Below are 17,406 nucleotides of genomic sequence, written 5' to 3' on the forward strand. Positions count from 1 at the left end.
TGTGGTCGTGTGTATTTGCCCGTGCATGAGAGCTTGCCGCTGCTCAAAACCGTGATCTGCCCCACTTGTCGAGACGTGGGTTATTTCCAATTGGAATTGCATTGTACATAGTTGAACCCAGCCTTTTCTCTACAGAAGTGAGAGATTTCGACTTCAATAATCCCCAACCAATGGCCAAATTTACAAGGGAATTATGGGACTCGGAAAGCCGACGCATTTGCAGACACCACCTTGAGGCAGGCTGTTTTACAACTTCAAACTGCCCTCTCCAGGAAATTCAGCCTTGAGTTTTTAACGACGTGTTCGCCCTTCATCCTTTGATTTGGCTTCAGATCCTGTCATTGTTCCGCTCTTGAACTGTAGGTGGGTTTCGCCTTCCTCCGCGGGAGATTTTTTTTCCTGGGGAAATTGGAACTTTGCTCTGTGGGTCCCTCTTCCACTTTCCTATCTCTATCGGCTGGGAGTCCCCGGCGTGCTGAGAGCGAGGGCGCGCGAGGCGGCGGAAGGTATCGCGCGGAGGAGCTGTTCGGGGCGGGGGCTCGGCTGGGCTGGCGAGTGACTCTCCGGCCTTCCCCGCGAGAGAGGCCGTCCGGCCCATTGGCCGGCAGAGCGGACGGCGGGGAGGGGCCAGGGCTCCGGGATGGAAACCGAGGAGCCGGGGGCCAGGTATTCCTGCCGAGCAGGGGGACGCCAGGCTGCTGGGGAGGAAGGGAACGACGCCCCCCGCGGCGCTCTCCTGTCGCCGGGGCGGCGGTTACTACAAAGGGCTTCCGGCTGGGCTCCAGACGAAAGCCGAGGCCTGAACCGGGTTTTAGCAAGGAAAATTTACTGGATCTGGACCGCAAAAGTCCGGACGACCATCAGAGGGCAGCCACGCCTTCGCGTTTGCTGCATTTCTTTGCTGCTCTCTAGTGATCGAATTATATATGTATATAAACTATATGTATAGTGTGTGCGTGTGTGCGTGCGTGTGTGCGCGTGTGTATAAATAACTTAGTCACTAGATAGCAATATATTATATAGCAATAATTATAATTTTTCTGTGTGTGTGTGTGTGTATAAATATAATTATAACCACTCAGAGTCACTGGGAGTTGGGCAGCATATTATTATTATTATTATTATTATTATTATTATTATTATTTTAAAGGAGTGTGTGTCTCTTTGAACAGAAACAGGGGGGCACTGGTCTTTAATGAAAACTACTGTTACATACTACAGTAATGCATTGAAAATCACTAAAATGTTTTGAGAAAGGGATAAATATCTGACAAATGTTGCCAGTAAATCTTAATAGAATTTCAGATCTGCTTTTCAAATAGCAGATGATAAAAATATGTCTCACTCCATATTGCTGATGGTTACTCAGTGTAAGGAAGACTGGTTGATCTCCCTTTAAATATAAAATGCCTTCCACACCAGATGTACAGAGGCATAGCTCTTTGTGTGCATCTGAGCATCTACTGAAGGTTTATTCGAAGGTGTTCTTTTACAGAGGTTGCCTAGGAAAGCAAATACTTGTCCAGGGAGAAATGTTTAAGATAAGGTAATGTGGATGACACATTACTTTTCACTAAATATCTGACTTAGCATGCAACCAGAATGAAGAAAAAAATGTTTGTTTCTTCCTGGAAATCTTTTAATTCATTCTTCAGGTTGGCACTCCAGTGTACTTTGATGATTGTAAGTTTAAAACTTAAGGTTCAGCCGACTTAGTCCAGTTCAGAAATTTAAGCTAACAAGCACAGATCTGTCAATGCAGTTCTGGGTAAGAACGTCTGACCTCACACAACTGCTCTACTAGCTTGGTCAGTGTTTCTCAACCTTGGCCACTTTAAGATGTGTGGATTTCAACTCCCAGAATTCTGGGAGTTGAAGTCCACACTTCTTAAACTGGCTAAGGGTGAGAAACACTGGGCTTGGTTAAGAAGAGGCTTTTTCCCTACTTTCTTTGTCCATACATGAATTGGTAGCAGGAAGTGTTGCTCGCTCTTTTCAGCTTTGCCCACTAGGATATCTACCTCTGCTTGCAGAACGTTTACTTTCTAATTGCTCAGATTGGTGTACCCCAGTGTATGTGTTCGTTGTTTTTATTCCACATTAACTGATAAAATGTGTCACCTTCACAAATCATGCAAGGAAGAACACATTTCTATAGGTAGCATGTTTTTAAGGAGTCAGGAATCTGTTCTGAACATATTTTCTAACAGTTTTTAAATTGTGTTTCAGGATGCGTTACCTTCACATGATGGTTTACAGGATTACAAAAAGCATGACATGAAATTAATCAGTTTAATTAAAGCACAGCACAAGCAACAGCAGCTTGGTTTTTTTAATAGTGACTTAATAGGTGTTCTTTAATTTCGGTGCACACTAGAAAAATGTGTCTTCATAGGGCGGTGGTTGTTTAATAAAGGCATGCATGTCTCACTGTGGGAAGATTGATATATATGAGACCACTGATGAAAAAGCCCTAAGGCAGGAATAGGCAGCTAGTGCATTGTCCAGATACTGCTGAGCTACAGTTCCTAGTACGCCTTGGCTGTTGGCCATGCTGTTAAAGCTGCTGGGAGGTGTAGCTCAGCAGCATCAAGAAGGCCAGAGGTTCTGCCCTCTTTAGCCTACACACAGTCTTCACCAGGGGGATTCACCCACTGGTACTAGCAGAGGGACAGTGAAGAGGGCCTAAGCAACAATTCTAATGCGTGAAGAGACTCATTTTGGTTAGATGTGTCTTCAGATAACCTTTTCCCAGCACCCTTAGGACTTCAATCCAGAAACGAATAAGCAGCCAATGCTACTGATACAAAATAAGTGTAATAAGATCTGAACATGCTGTTGCTTCATTTAGTATCAGTTGCAGTTTCCAAACCCTCAGTTGCAGTTTCTAAACCAAACAGTTCCCCACAGAGTGCATTACTGTAATCTAAACTGCATGTAACCAAGGCATGCCTCTATGCGACTAGCTCAATTTTTTGCTATGTCATGTTGTCAAGTCAACCTAAGCCAGTACAAAGCAGTCCGGCCAACCAGAGCTACTTGTGCTTTAATAGGCAGGCAGCCCTGTGCCTAGAGGCTTGGGGGATGGAGGGGGAGCGGGTATCTAGATCCAGACCTAAACTAGGTCTACCAGATCTGGGCTGCAGAAATCTGAATGACCACTAGATGGCAGCAGATCTGGATCTCTTTGCTGCCATTGAAAGGTGGTCTGCTTTTTGCAGCCCAGATCTGGCAGGCCTATATAAACCTCCATGCTGATTTCCAAATTTCAGTACTGTACATGTGATCCTGGAACAGCAAGGATTGTGTCTAATACAAAGATAGGGCAATGTATTAAATGGTCAGGTTGGGTGCCACACACACCTAGTCACATACATGTTTATCCCTGTGTGAAAGCATGCGCATGTATGCATCTTAGTTCACTGCTTCCCAGCAGTCTTGTCCCCCATGAGTCGGCTGCTTACTTAATTTCTCTCAGTTATTTGCTTCTTGCTGTTAAGGTCAGGAGAAAACTAAGAATCGTTTTCTGCCCATCAGCTGACCTGTGGGAAGGAAGGGTGGGAGGCTTTCTGAAGCTGAACTCTTTCTGGCTGTGGGCTGCACACAGATTCTTGGCTGATCTAATACATGTGGGTTAAGAATTATACACCAACCATCTGAAATACCATTCAGGTAGCTATGCAAATGTATGTCCAATGCTGTGGCAATTTCCTCCTTAATTTACTATTTGAAGTAATACTTCTTCATCTTTTTTTCAAAGATACTATACTCCTCTTCAACCAGCATTTTATCCCTTTTCATATAATCAAACGATGGCTGCAGCTCCTAATCTGGAGATGATGAATGAGCAAGAAGCTCTTCAGGATGTTTTGGATCCAGACATTGTTCCGGAACCTGTTCAAGGTATATTTATTTTTTTTCCCTCTTGAAACATTGAGCACAAAAGTGCAACAATTCATTTCTTCTAGATCTTTTGAAAATTGCAGGATTGTTTTCATCTCAGAAATGATTCTATTGTGAAAGGGTTTTTTAGGGAAAAAAAAGTATGATTTAAACGTAAGCTTTGCAATAACAGTGGCATGAATGAACCCTCATCATAAATGTACAGTTTTTATTATCCTTGATGAAACAGTTCTTTAAAATAGTATGTCCTGAATTCTGCAACTTTTTACTGAAAGAATCAATCTTTCTAATACATGACATTCAAGAATGAGTTACTTCAGTTAAGGTGGTCCTTCATTTAAAAGTTGCACTCGTGTACATATTTCTCCAAAAGAAAGCCTCACTGGGACTAAGTTTTGTGATTACACTGTAAATCTGTTACTTTCCATGTATATTTCCCAACTGCCTTTCATGTTAGTAGTGCACAGTAGGATTTCATCATCTACTAACTTGATGGGACTTCTCATAACGGAGTTCACACAACACGCTAAATCGCAGTTTTATCTCAAGAAATCACAATGGCTGGGCTCACACAATACATCAAAATTAATGCAATCTTTGATTCAATCACCATTTCATCAGTAGGATTAACTCACTGGATTTCTCCCACATATCCCCTGAAAATGGTGGTCTACTCTGCCAAAAGTTAAACACAGCAATACTTAACCATTCTCCCATTATACAAAAATAATGGATTATCAGTTACCTTACAATTATTGTGCATTATTATACAGCTTTTAATAATATTCAGTAATATTTTCTAGTAACTATTAGTTAGTTTCAGAGACATTTTCTGACTCAGTTGCATTAAAGTTCATAACCTACCCATTGCCAGTATCTGGGACAATGTGAAGATTACAGGATTTGTTTGATCAGGGATAATGATGTGGGGGTGGGGTCAAACAGTAAGCTCCTCCCTTCCTGCAGAGATTTTTTTTACTCCAGGGAGGAGATTCTTTAAGACACTAGGAGCTCTTTGAAGCTTCTTGGGAGCTAGTTCTCTTAGGAATTGCTGTGGTGTGGGAAAGCCTAGAAAACTGCTTATTCAAGACGCTGGTGAGTAATGGCAGAACCTGGAGGGGCCATGTGGACTAGGAAAGATGATGAGGGAACTGATTAGATCTGTGGACCAAAATTTCTCCATTGCTTTGTTGGATGATGGTAAGGTTTGCTGGAAAAAAAAATTGATACAGTTGAAAAACAGTTCTAAACCAAAACTTCTCCTTGTCTTGCAGCAGCTGTTAAAGGAAGGAAAAGAAGAAATAAGTCTACTAAATCTACTGAACCCAAAAAATCTGCTGCTAAACCTGTAAAATCTAAAGGGAAACAGGAAAAAATCACAGATAGTTTCAAAGTCAAAAGAAAAGTTGATCGGTTTAATGGTGTTTCTGAAGCTGAACTGTTGACCAAAACTCTTCCTGATATATTGACCTTCAATTTGGACATTGTAATTGTAAGTCACATGTAAAAAGTTATTTATCTATAGATAATGGTTATAGTCAATTAACTAAGCAATTTCGTGATTAATTCAGGGAGGGTGTTCATGATAGCCTGTTACAAGTCTTGGATACATTTGGATATATAGAAGTATATATCATTTATTGACTTTTTTATAATATGATCTCATTTCTGGTTTTCTCTTACCATCTTGAAGTATTTACAAGACTGACTGATTGACTAAGACAGGTTGTAATATCTGGAGATTAAAACTCATGACTCCTTTCTTAACTTTGAATTTTAGCATATTGCCTTAATCCAGTGCCCTGTATTAGTAAACAGAAAGTTATGTAATAAAAGTAAGGCCTCAATTTAATGGATGTGATCGAATGTGTTCCTGAAGAAGGGGGTGACGTGGTGGATTCCAGCGCTGCCGCTGATTCCCAGAGAGAGAACACATTCCAGGCTGATAAGAGACTTCACAGCCTGGGCTCTGTTGATGGGAAGGTTAAGAGATTCAAGGTAGCTCCGCCCTAGAGCCCTTTCGGGGTTATTTTCCCTTAGGTTAGTTATTAGCCTTAGTCTGGCAAGATTCTGTCTATGAGGTGAGAACAATAAAGAACTAGAGTTGAATTCCCGGTTCAGTGTGGTTCCTAGCCTGGTTTCCTGACAATGGATGCCCATTTAGTGGCTTTTCGATGCAACAGACAGACTTTCCATCTGGGCATCTCTAAAATAACCGCGAAATCCATTGAAGTTGACTGGACAAGCCCCTTAAATTTACATTAATTTACATAACAGTATATGTGTAATGACATAATTTGTATCATTTGTGTAATGATGTAATTATGCAAACTGTATAAATCACCATGAACAGTTGGATTTAATGGACAGTCAGGAGTAACAGATGCCTCATTTCTCCAAATGGTTTACTCGTATTGTGATTTGTTCTTTTCATGACATCTAATACCATTTATTTGTTTGTTTGTTTGTTTGTTTGTTTATGCATGCATGCATGCATGCATGCCACCGCCCATCTCCCCCCAAAGGGGGGACTCCGGGTGGTTTACAACAAGATGTCTTTATCTTCATTTATGTATTCCTCCCTAGATTGGTATAAATCCAGGTTTAATGGCAGCCTACAAAGGCCATCATTATCCAGGACCTGGAAACCATTTCTGTAAGTTCTTCCTTTCATGAACTGTGGAAATTTGATTTTAACCTAGAATTTTCTGATTGTAGTAACAGAAAGTGATAGGTCCTAGGTGGTGACTGTAATCAAGATTTTGTTATTGCTAGAACAGATTGAAACCTCGTGTGGCACAGAGTGGTAGGCAGCAGTACTGCAACCGAAATTCTCCCCACAACCTGAGTTCAATCCCAGCGGCAGCTGGATTCTCTCTGGGTAGCCGGCTCAGATCGACTCAGCCTTCCATCCTCCAGGGTCAGTAAAATGAGCACCCAGCTTGCTGGGGAAGGTGACGACTGGGGAAGGCAATGGCAAATCACCCCACCATAGTCTGCCAAGAAAACGTCGCAAAAGCGGCGTCCCCCCCAAAGGGTCAGATGTGACACGGTGCTTGCACAGGGGACCTTTCACCTTTTTTTCACAGAACAGATTAGTGAATACGTTCGCATGTCAATGAATTTATCTCATACATTTCTTTTGCATAAATTCAAAGCAAATTATGTGGCAAACTGCCTGTTAGGATATACAACAACAAAGTTGGACTGGTTAATTCTTGGGCAGGAGGCCAGTAGGAAATGTGTAGGCTTTAGGAAAATCAAAAGACATCCTGAAGAATATAAAAATCTGCCATCTTGTTGACAAGAAAGCTGCTTAGATGTAACTATGTAGACACCAGCGGTTGAGCTTGACTCAAGGGAGACTTTATTATTTTGTTTAGATAGTAATAAAGACTATACCGTGATATTATAACTTATGTGATTAAGCTCATTTTGCATATGATTACAGCTATCACGCTCTTTTTGAAAGTAACATCTTGTTGAAAATAAATTATAGAGCTTTGATCTGTACTTTCCAGAGAATATGAGAAGTATATTTTCTGGCTCCACAGGGAAATGCCTTTTCATGTCTGGGCTAAGCAAAGAGCAGTTGAATCATATGGACGATCATACTTTGCCACATAAATACGGTATTGGATTTACAAATATGGTGGAAAGGACAACACCAGGTAGTAAAGACCTTTCCAGGTAGAGTTCATTTCAATTTATCATATGGTATTTCTCAGAAAACAGTGGTCCTATTTTTTATTTGTGCCGTTTTGTCCTCTTTTCAGCAAAGAATTTCGGGAAGGAGGACGTATTCTAGTGCAGAAATTGCAGAAGTATCAACCTAAAATAGCTGTTTTTAATGGAAAATGTAAGTTTTTTTTAACATGAGACTTAGGTATTTCATTGAAATTGAGCTTGTATTATAACTGATGGACTATCTCTAATTTTACCATAGGTATTTACGACATTTTTAGTAAAGAAGTTTTTGGAGTGAAGGTGAAAAAATTAGAATTTGGACTGCAGCCACATAAGGTTCCAGATACAGAAACAGTAAGTTCTTGTCTTGCTTAGTAATACAACTGTAGGTTTTTCCCATTTGTGAAAGGATTTTTTTTAATATAATAAATTAAATATATAAAGAAAACATCTTGCTGTTTAGGATATGAGTCTTCATTTAAAGTTATTGCTGTTCTCTGAAGAGTTTAAGCTTTCAGCAAGTGTGCCCAAGATCAAAAAACTTTGAAACAAATGAACTTAGTATTTGAAAATAATTACCAGTTTAATGACATATTGGCTGCTTTTTCCTTTTTTTTTTTTTTGGTACAGCTTTGCTATGTGATGCCATCATCCAGTGCAAGATGTGCTCAGTTTCCTCGTGCACAGGATAAAGTTCATTATTATATAAAGCTCAAAGAATTAAGGGATCAATTGAAGGGGGTTACATCAGCTGCTGAGGTCCAGGAAGTGCAGTATACATTTGACTTGCAGCTTGCCCAAGGTACTCCATATGAAATCAAAGTAGTAACAATTTACTTAATATATCAAATCTACAAAAGTGAATAAAAGTAGGCCTGAACAATTATTTAGCGCTATGAACTAATGGATTACAGTTCATACACATTTCAGATTTAATGATTACACGATTATGCAAACTCTGAATAATTAATCCGCTGTATGATTTCTTCCATAAAGCAGTTCTTATTGATAGAGCAGGATATTACAACTTTTCAAGCTATGATTTGATTTTATCCTGAAGGAGGGTAACGGTTGACAAATGGTTATGTGCTTAAGAGTTGAAAAAGAGCAATTTCACACTGTGAGTTTGGATTATGCAGAGGAAGCTAAGAAGATGGCTGTCAAAGAAGAAAAATATGATCCGGGGTATGAAGCAGCCTATGGAGGAGCTTATGGGGAGAAAACAACCTCTGAGAATGAACAGTGTACCTTCCCTGCAAATGGAACAGGTAAAGCATGAAATAATTCAAATTAAAGTTTTATTTTAATCTATTTTCCACAACTGAGAAGAAAATAATATTGCTTCTTGGCCAGGCCAGTCGGTTGCAATAGTTAGAACGCTCTGATCTTGAAGGCTCCAACTATTCCCAAATCCTTCTGGCAGTGGGTTGACTGATTGAATGGAATGAAGGAAAGAAAAAATATTTCCATTTGTCTGTTTTAAGCAATATACATCTTTTGCATTGTATGCAGTGGGAGGGAATTAATTTAGCACCAAGGGCGATTTAAATTTTTCCTGTGTTGGAAATATAGAAAGCAAGTACAAGAGGTTTGGCCTTTGAAGCCAACACCACTTCTAGTCATGTTTCTTCTCTACAGTGTGGGAATGAGAAAGGCTGCAAAAATATCCACAAGGACAGGGAGTAGGAATTTGATCTTGAATTTCCTCTCCTGAAACTGGAGCTTTTCTTCCAATCTCAGAGGAGGAATTCCAACACAATCTTTGAGGCCTAGAATGGTCTCCCACAAAACCAGAGGACTTCAGGCTTAATTGTTTTAAATTTTCCTAATGGAAAAATGCACTTTGACATCAGTATAAACACATGAACAGCATAAATGCTATAAAATATGTGGCTCTACATTCCTCTTTAGCAGTTGCATGCTGGATATTTCAGAGAAATGTGAGAGTCCACTTAAATCTAATTCCATTTTTTTGTAGTTGCAAATAGGTATTTATTCGTTTATTCCATTTATATGGTCACCCAATTGAAATGACTCTGTGCAGCTTACAAGAAATTTAAAAATTTGTTTTTAAAATCAAGGTAAAGATGTCAGACCAAAAACAAAACAAATAGCCACCGAGGACAATAATCTGTTTTTGTAAAATAACTTTTAAAACACATCTCAGAGCCAGACTCATTCGTTGCCTTGGCCCAGTGCCTACAGGAACAGCTAGATCTTCAGTGCCTTTCAAAAGTCCAACTGTCAGCCATATATGGTAGAACAGACCAAGAAACCAATGCCAAATAGGCTAGAAACTAGGAGGCTGTGAGTTCTACTCCCGCCTTAGCCATGAAAGCCGGCTGGGTGGCCTTGGGCCAGTCACACACACTCAGCCCAGCCCACCTCACAGGGTTGCTGTTGTGGGGAAAACAGGAGGAGGAGGGAGTGTTAGGGATGTTCGCCGCCTTGAGTTATTTATAAAAATAATAAAGGCGGGATAGTAAATAAATAAATAAACTTGAAAGTCTGATTGTGCTTTCCCCCTTCCTACTTTATCTTCATGTGAATTAGGGAAGGACTTGTCTGAGATGTTTTCTCAAGCTAGTTTCTTGGAATGGACTTATCCCCTGTTTGTCTGATTGTTGCCTTGGTAGCGGGTCTTTCTCCTGTCCTTCAAGGCCATTCCCTATGGCCTCCATATCAACAGGATTAGGGGCATCCAAATTTGGTGGGGATAATCTGTTCCACAGGAAAGGCACTGTGATAGGGAATAAGTTATCTCACAGGCTAGCATTTGTGGGATGGAATCCTAACTGCACAGTTGATCATAGTCACATTTGGGAGAAATATGTTTATTGCACTTAAAATACTGTCACATGCTGCTACAGGTTTATCACCCAACTCTTTAACTTTGAAAACTCTCTAAACTGGGGTATAGTAACTTAATTACACCAGTCTAGCCAGAACTAGGTAAGATTAAAATAGTTCAGCAAATAGCTTCTAAAAGCCAGTAGTTTGGGAGCGGGCTTCTAAATAAATCGTTAAATCTCCCAAGGTGAGACTACTTTGGAAAGCATCTCAAAGATGGAAAAGAAGGCCTATCCTTGAGTTACTGCTGCCTCTCAATGAACTCAAGGGCTCTGCTCTTGAAAAACTGATTTATCTTTTTGCAGATCTGTTTCCAACTGTCAGCAACCAAGTTGCTACTTTTGCTTTGCTCTCACTCAAACTTAGGAAGAAAAACTTAAGTTCTTAGTTGCAGCTTTGGCTTTATTGTGTTGCAACCTTTTAATATCTAATGCTTCTTTTATTACTTTATTTTATAATTTCACTATTTTATTGTATTATTGTTACTGTTATTTTATTGTATTTTATTGCATTCTTTTGTTATGACCTGTGGTTACAACAATAAACCTATTTACTTACTGCTGCCTCTCCTCAAATGATAAAAATATTGTTAAAAAGATCTTGAGGAAGATCTTAACAGCAGGCAGTTTCATGTGAACAATTAGTCACTCTTCCCGCTTTTTATTTTCACTGTCAAGACACTATAATCAGATTTTTTTCTCTTGATGCGTCAGCTAGAATACTGCTGCCTTTTCAGATATTACTGAAAGGGTCTGAAGTTTAATTAAATGAAAACTGTGTGGGAGCAGGACTAGAATTCCCCTGAAATGCTATGTTTCCGCTGTACTTTCCTTCCTTGCTACAATTCTGTTAAAGAGATGGAGAAACAATAGATTATCTAATGATGTCCTTGGCAGCCAAAATGCATCTTTCACAGGTTTAGAACAAATTCTTTTTCCTCTCTTAGTCTTAATAGCAGCAACTGATGCAAGGTGTTTTTTTTAATGCAGCAACCAGCATGGAGTACAGCAGTGGCTCTTCCTTTGGTGATGTGCCCAATGGACAGTGGATGACGCAAACGTTCACAGATCAGATTCCTGAATTTAGCCTCTCAAGACCACAAGAAGGAGGAAGAGTCAGTACTTAGAATCAACTCTATGTGCTACAGTAGCTTTTTAATGCAGTTGTCAAGAATGGTACCTCAGTTCTCCAACTGAAGCATTTTAATAGCATTGTACCTCTTACTTTTTCTTAGGATGAGTCATTTTTGGTAGATGAATTAGATTAATTTAAAGAAATGTCCTTTGTTAGAGAAAAGGTTTCTCTCCCCACTTTTTTTTGTATAGGGTTTTTATAGCTAAAATTATTCCATTGTTGCAGTTTTAGCAAACTGATTTCTCATTTGTGATGTCCAATGTCTTGTTTTAAATCTGTATTTTGTAAGATACTCTGTGGAGTTATATTTTTAAGGTATCCCTCCCTGGGTGTTGGGATATTCCTTATGTGTGCTCATACATCTGAATGAAAGGGGGAAAATGCTGATTTAACACTGTTACCAATCAGTAACATAGCAAGATAGTAAAAATGCAAGCCCACCCATTAAGAGAAATAACTCAGAAGGAACTCCAGTTTAGTTTACCTCTCCTTTCACAAAGGGGACTAGATTCCTAATTCACCCTGGGTCTTATTGCTGGTGGTTAAATGTGAAAACTGCATCTGTTGAAAAGTGTTGAGGTTGAGCCAGGTTATCTCCACGTTTACCCTTAAGTTCAAATATATTTTTCAGGGACCTAATTCTGTATTTTTCATTTCTGGTTACTGTTATTTCAGTTGCAGTTCCTCTTCCCCCTCCCTGTACCACTCTGCTTTTAATTCATTCCCAAATGATTTCGGCCATGAGTTATGTACTGGATATGGTGATCTATAGGCTTAGGTTGCAGCCAATTTCAGATGGGATTGCTGGTGTCACTAAATGGTTCACCTTGAGTAAAACGATGCTTTCTATGCAGTTGATGTGACTAATTTTATATTTATCACTCTGAGTTAGGCTTAGAGAAGGAAAGATGTGAGAACAGGAGTTGCACTATTTTTTCTGTGATGCTGCACTGTTCTGCTTGTGTAGAAGAGGATATGCACTGTTAGCACATTCTGCATGCTGTTCTGAATTTGCAGCGCAGACAGACTGTGACCGTTGTCTTTCTAAAAACGAAGCTCGTACTGAGAATGTGTGTGCTACCTATGCCTTCCATCCTCCTCCAGCATCCTTTCTTCTTGAGGGGTAGAGATAAAAGCAATAAGAGAAGTAAACAGAGTTTTTCATATTCTATTGGTTAGGTGTTTTGGATACTTGAATTATGCACCAGAACTTTATTTCCGTGTGTATATAATTTAGATAATTATTCAACTACTTCACAAACAGCTGGAAATACTTAAAATGTCTTACTCTATTGGCATTAGGAAGTATGGGTTGAATGGATCAATTTAAAGCAGAATCATAGCTTGCTAGTCACTTTGGAACTTTTCCAGAGTGTTTTGATTTGCTGCTCATTAAAAGATGAGCATATTTATGACTTGCCACAAAATCATGTACATTAATCCTCCAACGCAATTCTCTTTAACATTAAGATGTGTATCTAGTTCTGATCATGTTGGTTAGTCTCTGTGGAAATTCCATGTCAACGATCTAGTACATTCATTTGTAGCACAATCTTATGCATGTTTATTCAAGTTGAGCTCCACTATATTCTACAAGGTTCACTTCCTAGTAAGTGTGCTTAAGATTGCACACTTACGTGTCACTGTTTACATGGATACTTTCTTGCAAGCGCTTGAAGTGCCTTGCATCAGGGATCTGGAACAATTTTTAAAAAAGAGAATTACAGTATTTTGCTGCAGATCATGCATAGCTCGCTATTGTGATGTGAAAAGGGGAATAACTTGTTTTGAAAGAAACATCCAGGTTAATGAGAAATGAATGCACATCAGTTCTAGAATATGGTGCTTTAAAATGTATTTAATACGTCTGATCTGCCATTTTTATGCAAAAAAACAGGAATTGTTATAATATTTTCTGGTGCTTTATTGTAACATTGTTTAAAAGTCAATGATTAATTGTATTTGTGCTGTTACAACAACACAATCCTAAATTATTTGAAATAAAATAATGGATGCTTAATTTTATTTGGCTTAATGTTGGATACAGAAGATACACTTAGAGCAAAACTTTTTTATTCAGAAGTTTTACAAATAGTATTTTAGTAAGTTCTTATTTACAGAATTAGAGACTTGGTATTATAAAGGTTGTTTCCCCTAATCAATGTTTCAGTTTCAGCTCCTGCTAAAAAGATGATAGTGTGCACACATTGTGGCCTCGCTGCACTTTTGCTAAAGTTTCATTTTGACATGTTTCTTGTACATAATAGAATCCAGTTACAATCTTATACAGTAGAGCTATGTACAATAAAAGAGGTAAATCCCATCACCAAATATATATACCATGATCGTGCTGAAAACTATTCCTGATGCCTTAAAGATAAATGACATAATTAGCTGTTAGGACGAATCAGTTTAAAAATGCCTGAAGGGTCAGGAACAAACCATTTTTCCCAAAAGTCAATGTGTCCACTGGGGTAGCCCCAAGGCTTATATCTTCCATTCCAATGAAGTAACTTGGCCTCCTGAAGAAAATGCTCTGAGTATCTAGCATCAGGACTCCACCCTATATGAGGAAAAAAAGAAAAGTAAATTTAATTTTTATTTTTAAAAAATAATCTTTTGCTTATTAATTATATGTGGATGGCATTCGGTTAATCTGAAATGTTATCAGTGCTACCCTCTGCTTGTTTACCCAGAACTAAGTTTTATGGAATTCAGTGTACTTCGGGATCTATAGGCATAGGATTGAATACAGGTGGAGGATGTCCACTTGTCTTTTTCAAATGATGCTAGGACTTTCACAATTCCAACCAGAGGCAACTCAGAAGCTGACAGCCATAGACAGTAGATACAACATTATTCTACTGTTGTCTTATAGCAACTAATGTGTGCATATTAAAGTATATAATCTGTACTTTTATAAAAATAGCACAATTTACTAATTGCAGAGAATACTACGCTGAACATTCTAAGTGTAGAGTGTAGCAGCAAGCAGTATATACAAGATCATCCTAAAAATTCAGTTGAAGATGTCTTGCATTTTCATTCTTAAACTAAACTATATCACAATGCAAACTTAAAAAAAAAATAGCTTAACATAATAAAGAATACAAGATACAAAAACATGCTTTATTAGAATCAAATTTTACCTAGATGTCGAATATGCCACAAAGGATTAATACTTGTATATCTTCCGTGGAAAACAATGAGCATTGGAGAAGTGGCCACACCTCCTGCAAGGGTGCTGCTATATAGATTTTCTCTGAAAAAAAAATTTACGTTGTCAAATGGGCAAAGATTTATTTTGAAAACAAGTGTTTTACTAAGTGGGAATGCAGTGAATAAAACAATGCAACATACAATTCAGCTAGAATTGTAGAGAAGTAGAACACGATTTGAAAATCGTACAGTACAGTACAACAATTTTCCAACAACCTAAGAGACAGCTTTATACATGGACTTCAGATGGACAACACCGAAATCAGATTGACTACATCCTTTGCAGCCAAAGGTGGCGGACATCTATACAGTCGGTAAAAACAAGACCTGGAGCTGACTGTAGTTCCGATCATGAACTTCTTCTTGCACAATTTAGGATCAGACTAAAGAGATTAGGGAAGACCCACAGATCAGCTAGATATGAGCTCACTAATATTCCTAAGGAATATGCAGTGGAGGTGAAGAATAGATTTAAGGGACTGGACTTAGTAGATAGGGTCCCGGAAGAACTATGGCCAGAAGTTCGCAACGTCGTTCAGGAGGCGGCAACAAAATACATCCCAAAGAAAGACAAAACCAAGAAGGCAAAATGGCTGTCTGCTGAGACACTAGAAGTAGCCCAAGAAAGAAGGAAAGCAAAAGGCAACAGTGATAGGGGGAGATATGCCCAATTAAATGCAAAATTCCAGAGGTTAGCCAGAAGAGATAAGGAATTATTTTTAAACAAGCAATGTGCGGAAGTGGAAGAAGACAATAGAATATGAAGGAGAAGAGACCTCTTCCAGAAAATTAGAAACATCGGAGGTAAATTCCAGGCAAAAATGGGTATGATCAAAAACAAAGATGGCAAGGACCTAACAGAAGAAGAAGAGATCAAGAAAAGGTGGCAAGAATATACAGAAGACCTGTATAGGAAGGATAACAATATCGGGGATAGCTTTGACGGTGTGGTCAGTGAGCTAGAGCCAGACATCCTGAAGAGCGAGGTTGAATGGGCCTTAAGAAGCATTGCTAATAACAAGGCAGCAGGAGACGACAGCATTCCAGCTGAACTGTTCAAAATCTTGCAAGATGATGCTGTCAAGGTAATGCATGCTATATGCCCGCAAATTTGGAAAACACAGGAATGGCCATCAGATTGGAAAAAAACAACTTATATCCCCATACCAAAAAAGGGAAACACTAAAGAAAAAAAAAACTATCGAACAACGGCACTCATTTCACATGCTAGTAAGGCAATGCTCAAGATCCTGCAAGGTAGACTTCAGCAATTCATGGAGCGAGAATTGCCAGATGTACAAGCTGGGTTTAGAAAGGCGGAGGAACTAGGGACCAAATTGCCAATATCTGATGGATAATGGAAAAAGCCAGGGAGTTTCAGAAAAAAAATTATTTCTGTTTTATTGACTATTCTAAAGCCTTTGACTGTGTGGACCATAACAAATTGTGGCAAGTTCTTAGTGGTATGGGGATACCAAGTCATCTTGTCTGCCTCCTGAAGAATCTGTATAACGACCAAGTAGCAACAATAAGAACAGACCACGGAACAACGGACTGGTTTAAGATTGGGAAAGGAGTACGGCAGGGATGTATACTCTCACCCTACCTATTCAACTTGTATGCAGAACACATCATGCGACATGCTGGGCTTGAGGAATCCAAGGTTGGAGTTAAAATTGCTGGAAGAAACATCAACAATCTCAGATATGCAGATGATACCACTTTGATGGCTGAAAGCGAAGAGGAACTGAGGAGCCTTATGATGAAGGTGAAAGAAGAAAGTGCAAAAGCTGGCTTGCAGCTAAACCTCAAAAAAACCAAGTTTATGGCAACCAGCTTGATTGATAACTGGCAAATAGAGGGAGAAAATGTAGAAGCAGTGAAAGACTTTGTATTTCTAGGTGCGAAGATTACTGCAGATGCTGACTGCAGTCAGGAAATCAGAAGACGCTTAATCCTTGGGAGAAGAGCAATGACAAATCTCGATAAAATAGTTAAGAGCAGAGACATCACACTGACAACAAAGGTCCGCATAGTTAAAGCAATGGCATTCCCCGTAGTAACATATGGCTGCGAGAGCTGGACCATAAGGAAGGCTGAGAGAAGGAAGATCGATGCTTTTGAACTGAGGTGTTGGAGGAAAATTCTGAGGATGCCTTGGACTGCAAGAAGATCAAACCAGTCCATCCTCCAGGAAATCAAGCCAGACTGCTCACTTGAGGGAATGATATTAAAGGCAAAACTGAAATACTTTGGCCACATAATGAGAAGACAGGACACCCTGGAGAAGATGCTGATGCTAGGGAGAGTGGAGGGCAAAAGGAAGAGGGGCCGACCAAGGGCAAGATGGATAGATGATATTCTAGAGGTGACGGACCCGTCCCTGGGGGAGCTGGGGGTGTTGACGACCGACAGGAAGCTCTGGCGTGGGCTGGTCCATGAAGTCACAAAGAGTCGGAAGCGACTAAACGAATAAACAACAACAGTACAGTAGGTGACTTTGAGCCAGTCACACACACACACACACACACACACACAAACACACTTTCACATAAGTTGTGTTCAACTTCTTTAGCTTAAAAGTTGGCCCTTTTGTTGTTTTTAATCTGAGCA

General features: G+C 39.4%; 2 protein-coding genes and 1 long non-coding RNA gene across 9 annotated transcripts in view; 1 reads left to right on the forward strand and 2 right to left on the reverse strand.

Annotated features, from left to right (window-relative positions):
- Positions 1 to 62: 62 nt before the first annotated feature.
- TDG (thymine DNA glycosylase) lies at positions 63 to 13,594 on the forward strand. 6 transcript variants are annotated; one of them, XM_063309068.1, is made up of 11 exons: positions 616 to 666; positions 1,656 to 1,768; positions 3,761 to 3,903; positions 5,178 to 5,395; positions 6,490 to 6,559; positions 7,458 to 7,593; positions 7,680 to 7,762; positions 7,850 to 7,944; positions 8,221 to 8,392; positions 8,730 to 8,858; positions 11,430 to 13,594. In XM_063309068.1, the coding sequence occupies exons 3-11, from the start codon at positions 3,813 to 3,815 to the stop codon at positions 11,564 to 11,566; spliced, it is 1,131 nt and encodes a 376-aa protein (XP_063165138.1). In that variant the 5' UTR covers positions 616 to 666; positions 1,656 to 1,768; positions 3,761 to 3,812; the 3' UTR covers positions 11,567 to 13,594. The 6 variants fall into 6 exon arrangements, with proteins under 6 accessions (XP_063165139.1, XP_063165140.1, XP_063165136.1 ...); XM_063309069.1 differs by lacking the exons at positions 616 to 666; positions 1,656 to 1,768 and adding an exon at positions 63 to 363; XM_063309070.1 differs by lacking the exons at positions 616 to 666; positions 1,656 to 1,768 and adding an exon at positions 432 to 506.
- LOC134501351 (uncharacterized) overlaps positions 10,027 to 17,406 on the reverse strand; it is a 243,836-nt gene continuing 236,456 nt past the window's right edge. The window contains exon 2 of the long non-coding RNA XR_010068344.1: positions 10,027 to 10,098. This is a non-coding gene — a long non-coding RNA (uncharacterized LOC134501351). The remainder of the gene's footprint in view (positions 10,099 to 17,406) is intronic.
- Positions 13,475 to 17,406, reverse strand: part of GLT8D2 (glycosyltransferase 8 domain containing 2) — a 14,791-nt gene continuing 10,859 nt past the window's right edge. For both annotated transcript variants that reach the window (XM_063309072.1, XM_063309073.1), the window contains exons 9-10: positions 14,724 to 14,836; positions 13,475 to 14,137 (exon numbers count right to left, since the gene is read on the reverse strand). In XM_063309072.1, the coding sequence (XP_063165142.1) occupies positions 13,965 to 14,137; positions 14,724 to 14,836 (286 nt within the window). In that variant the 3' untranslated portion in view covers positions 13,475 to 13,964. The remainder of the gene's footprint in view (positions 14,138 to 14,723; positions 14,837 to 17,406) is intronic.

This window comes from Candoia aspera, chromosome 7 (assembly GCF_035149785.1).
Source record: "Candoia aspera isolate rCanAsp1 chromosome 7, rCanAsp1.hap2, whole genome shotgun sequence".
Taxonomy (NCBI): Eukaryota; Metazoa; Chordata; class Lepidosauria; order Squamata; family Boidae; genus Candoia; species Candoia aspera.

What these genes read in the sequence shown, in the direction of transcription:
- TDG (XM_063309066.1), top strand. Translation starts at nt 641, where the DNA reads ATGGAAACCGAGGAGCCGGGGGCCAG. An exon ending in ACCGAGGAGCCGGGGGCCAG is followed by an intron (nt 667 to 3,760) that starts GTATTCCTGCCG and finishes TTTTTTTCAAAG; the next exon opens with ATACTATACTCCTCTTCAAC. An exon ending in AGGTTCCAGATACAGAAACA is followed by an intron (nt 7,945 to 8,220) that starts GTAAGTTCTTGT and finishes TTTTTGGTACAG; the next exon opens with CTTTGCTATGTGATGCCATC.